At 35.2% G+C, this 4847-nt stretch overlaps 1 protein-coding gene across 1 annotated transcript; it reads right to left on the reverse strand.

The window, feature by feature from the left end:
• LOC127123880 (uncharacterized) lies at positions 1–612 on the reverse strand. The gene has a single exon (XM_051054059.1). It carries the CDS (start codon positions 610–612, stop codon positions 1–3), a length of 612 nt encoding a protein of 203 aa, XP_050910016.1.
• Between the last annotated feature and the right edge of the window lie 4235 nt (positions 613–4847).

The following is a 4847-nucleotide window of genomic DNA, read 5'->3' on the forward strand; positions in this document are numbered from 1 at the left end:
CTAGGTATCTAACTTTTTCCTAATGGAATAGTCTAAACCTCCAGCGGCCATTTCGACCAACTCATGTTTAGGCACTATTGTAAAGCATCTAGATTTCAATAAACGGAACTTATTCAGATAATCATATATAGGTTCAGTGAATTTTCTTTTGATACTGGCTAATTCCTTAAGACTTATCTTAGTTTGGCCCATGTAGAATTGTTCATGAAGCAATCTTTCCAAATGAGGCCAAGTATCTATGGAATTTGGTGGCAAAGTTGTAAACCACGTGAAGGCATTCTTCGTTAAAGAACTGGGGAAATATTTCATTCTTAGGTTCTCACTGTTTGCAAAATCCCCTGCCTCAGTCATGTATCTGGCTATGTATTCTATAGTGGATTCACTAGTATCCCCTAAGAATTTGGTGAACTTAGGGATTTTACAACCCCTTGGTAATTCAGTTTGTAGGACGTATTCTGATAAAGGAGAGGAATAATTTGACCGTCGAAGTCCTGTATTCAGACCATTCTGGGCCATGATTCTCTCTATCATAGTAGTTAAGTCATTTTCCATCATGTTTTCTCGCCTAACCCTATGAATTACTTCGTCTGCATCCTGGTATCTATTAACCATTATTACTCTCCTAGGTTGTTCTTCAGGGACTTCCTGTCGAACTGGCTGTTATTCTAATCTTGCCCCCATGACCCTTTCGTCAGGCGCTTGTCTAGGTGGTCAAACCTGATTTATAGTTGGTTCTTCTTCCTGGATTAGAACTTAGTTTGGTCTGCGTCAAACAGAGGACTGGGGGCGTCTAGGAAATCTACTATGCGTCCCATCTGTGCTGACAGTTGTTGGTATGTTTGGGCATTATCATTGTTAGTCCTATTTACATTCTATATTAGGGGAGAAAAAATGGTATTCATTTCTCTGACAAGAACTCCTACCATATCATGGTTACTAGCATCCATTTGTTGTCTAAAGGTTGCCTGGTTATTCGTTGTAAGGGTAGGTAATAGGGTGGAGACTCCTTGTGATTGGGTATTTCGACCTACATGGTTCATGCCAGAACCAGAATTTTGAATTGGCGAAATAACCGTATTATGGGGTTGAGTATATATGGAGTATATAGGGTGGAGACTCCTTTGAGAGAATACCCATGGCCTGTGCAATAGGGATCTTAGTGGGTGCATCAATCGAATTTGCTCCGATTATGCATGTTCCCTGGGGAGGAAATTGTTCCCCTTGACTGGTTGTATTAACCATCTTTTTTATGTTTTTTCTTTTGGTTATAGGTTGCGAATTGTGGGCTATCTTACCACTTTTAAGGTTCATACAACACTATGATTTTTTAACCCAAAAGAATAACAACAATTTTGTATTGTAAAAGTAGAGCAAACTATTATAATTAACAGTTCTTTTGACATTGTCCCATTGGGCGTGCCAATTTGTTTACCAGTAATTTCTGACAAACAACCGCTAGTCCTCCAATAGTATGAATCTTGGTAACTTACAGGATCGACTAGATTGATCCTAGGACATGTGTCTCAAGAACTAGTATTATGGTGATTTGACTCATGATTAAGTTTGTTTCTGGTTTATGAATGGTAAAAGGTGTTTCGACAATAACTCTATACGAAATTTATGACTTTATAGACAAAGAGTAAATGACAGTAATTCTGTAAAAAAGCTTTTTTAAGATAACAAAAATAATTGGCAAAGGTAAAGATAAATAACTTGAAGTAAAAAGCTTTAAGTTTGAAAAGGTACTGGAAATGAATGTTTGGCGAAATGTAAATGTAAAGGAAAAGCAATGATAAAAAATCTTTGAAAATAAAGGCAATTCGACATAAGAAAAGACAATAAATGATTTTAATTTAAGTAGTTTGCATTAAACAAATAACATGAAATGTAATCATGGTGTTCTTCATACATACATTTTCAGCAAAGACTCGTTTCTCTCGCTCCGGTACTTTGAGTATTTTTAGTGAATTTTGTATATCAGTTTGAACACACTAAATCTGAAAACTAAGACTCCTATTTATAACAATTCGACCCTAACGGTCTCTACACAAATGGTTGTCACGTTCGACATTTTCAAACGTTGTGTGTCTCAGATGCTTCCACACGTTTGGCTGACGAAACTGCTTCGTTTAAATTTCAAATCTTTCTCACTTGAAGCTTCGAATCTGTCAAATGCCTACGTCGAAGAGAACTTGTGGAGATCCAAAAATCTTCTAAGTCTCAAGCTTCGACAAGAAAGGTCCTTTCTCCCAAGAAAAGGATTTAATAAATAGCTTCAACACAGCCATTTTTATTTGTTCTCCAAAACATAACATTTTCAAAGAACTTCACCTAATTGTCGAAATCTCCAGCTACAAACTCTTTTGATGGGTGCTAGATCCCATTTTATGAATGCTTGTTATCACACCCCAATTTTGACCATGGATCAATAAATCGATATATTCATCATTATGTTCGCATCATATGCATATAAAATGGAACTCGTCGAAACTAAAAGAGAAAATATCAAAGTTTGTAGAAGAGAAGAAACTTATAGTTTATGCAAAGAGTAAAAAAAGAATTTAAGACACTAAGCGACCCTTATATAGGGGACAAGATATGCTAACAAATGTTCCAAAATGAAAAATTAAGGAGACGCAAAAAAACGATTGTATTTCACCTCGAAAATACAACGACATTTGAATGCACTTAAACAACCTAGGAGAAAGTGTCACGTCTTAGAAACCTAGGACCACGTGCCAAGAAGATCTTGTGAAATGTCTCAATGATAAAACTAGTGTTTAATGCACTTGTTCCCTAGGTTACTCACGACGGCTATCAAACCTCTTCCACTTCTCCAAACAACGATCCTGATATGAGAATCCGACCCACTTTTTTGAAAGGCATTCCACTGCTATGCAGCAACAAGCGTTTGAAAAAACGGTTGGATATCTACCTCAACCAACTTTTATATATAAGTTACCTTACATGAAGAAAAATATATAACTATAATCCACTCTCTAGCTACTGAAGATCTCGTTCCACCGTTTCACCAATTATTTATGGTTCCAAAGAAGAACACCTTCAAATACATTTCTTTGTGTTGTGTGTTTGTTTCATATCGTGATGTATATCTATGTATTTGTTCATATTATTCATATACATGCTTATGTTCATATGAGTCTTATCTTTTATAAATCCAATATTTCTACTACTTTTAATTGATCTACTACTTTTACTTTTAGTTGATCGACTACTTTTAGTTGATACGAAGTTTAACTACTCATAGTTGAATTCAACTTCGGAATGAAGCTGTCTAAGAAGATCAAATATTTTATTTAGCTTGTGAAAATTCAAGTCTCAATTTGAAGAGCCTTTTTGCCACTGTTGCATTATGAAGATGTGCTCCATGTTTTGTGTGATTGTTCATTAGCTAAAAGCTTATGGATGAATGTAGTGAATATAAGTTAGAGGTGTTTTCTTTGAGTAGTCTTAATGAGTGGATTGAGTTTAATATCAAGAATGGAGCAAAAACCTTTGTAAACCGAATACAAGCTATCATCATAGAGGAAATCATGAAAAACTAGATACAATGTACAAACAAAAATGTCCTTATACTATAATGATACGCATCAACCATGCTGGAACCGACACTAGTTTTTTCTTGGAGAGTATAAACCAGATGAAGAAGAGGCCCTTGAAATTACAGAGACAATTGAATGAAAAGCATTAGCAGCTATCTTTGACTTTATCTGTCCTCTTCTTGGAAGTGGTCTTTTGCTTCTGAACCTGTTCCTGTTGTTAGTAACTTCAGCAGATGCAACACGACTCATTCTGTTATTCATTATTCTCTTATAACAAAAGCCTAAACAAGATGATATCTAATGTAGAGTTGTTGTCAGTTCTTATGAAAATGGTGAAAGACAGGGAGTTTATATAGTAATAGAATCCTGAATAAGGTTATTGGAAATTGATATTGGTAGAAGAAGGGTGTAACAGTTCTGTCTCAGTAGTATGGAGGTTAGGGAACATGCCAGCTAATTTATATCAATTTACAAGATTCCTTTCTGCTCAACACAGAACAAGTTGAACCTCTAATCTATAGGTTTGTTTTGAGTGATCCAAAAACTAATCACAGTCACAGGCTTATATAGCTTCAAACATACAATTTTGTTGTTTTCAACCTTTGCTATTGCTAAGGATGAACACGTGCGGGTCAACGCGGTATCTTGAAGCTGTCTTGTCTTGTGTCTGGTAACGAGTTTTAGTCATAAAAGGAGTATATATTTTGTTAATGTTTGGTATGTCAATTAGGTGGGATTCAGGGAAGCAAAGGTTTATTCTTTATATAGTGCCTGCAGGTCAAGCAAATATTAATATTCTTCTTTCTTATGCACAGATAGTAATGTGGAGTCACATGTAACATGAAACTTGTTTTGTATATATTAAACAAGTAAAATATAAAATGCGACAGATAGAAATAGTTTGTCTCCCCAACTTTTCTTGCTTCCTCATTGTTTCTGATAATTTCATTCAATTTTGAATTGGTCTTTTTTGTTGTGGTTGTCTAGATGGTGTTTGCTTGACTCAATTATATAATATCCTGAAGATTCAGTACTGCTTCCTTTATGGATACACACAAGAACATGGACTAGAACTATGTTTTTTATAATGAATAAATCATCATTTTTAATAGGTAAATTATCGTTATCTATACGTGACCATGAAAGGATGAGGTAATATTCTTGGATTTCATGTCAAGGAAGTAAAGCAAATGGAGAAGTTAAACAATCTAGGCATTGATTCTTTGGCCCAATGCTAGAGAAAGCTCTTTCTTCATTTCGTCCGATAGCGATCACTTAGGCAAC

This window comes from Lathyrus oleraceus, chromosome 2, assembly GCF_024323335.1.
Source record: "Lathyrus oleraceus cultivar Zhongwan6 chromosome 2, CAAS_Psat_ZW6_1.0, whole genome shotgun sequence".
Lineage (NCBI taxonomy): Eukaryota > Viridiplantae > Streptophyta > Magnoliopsida > Fabales > Fabaceae > Lathyrus > Lathyrus oleraceus.

Excerpts from the sequence above, each read along its gene's own strand:
- LOC127123880 (XM_051054059.1), bottom strand. The coding sequence starts at position 612 with ATGGTTAATAGATACCAGGATGCAGACGAAGTAATTCATAGGGTTAGG.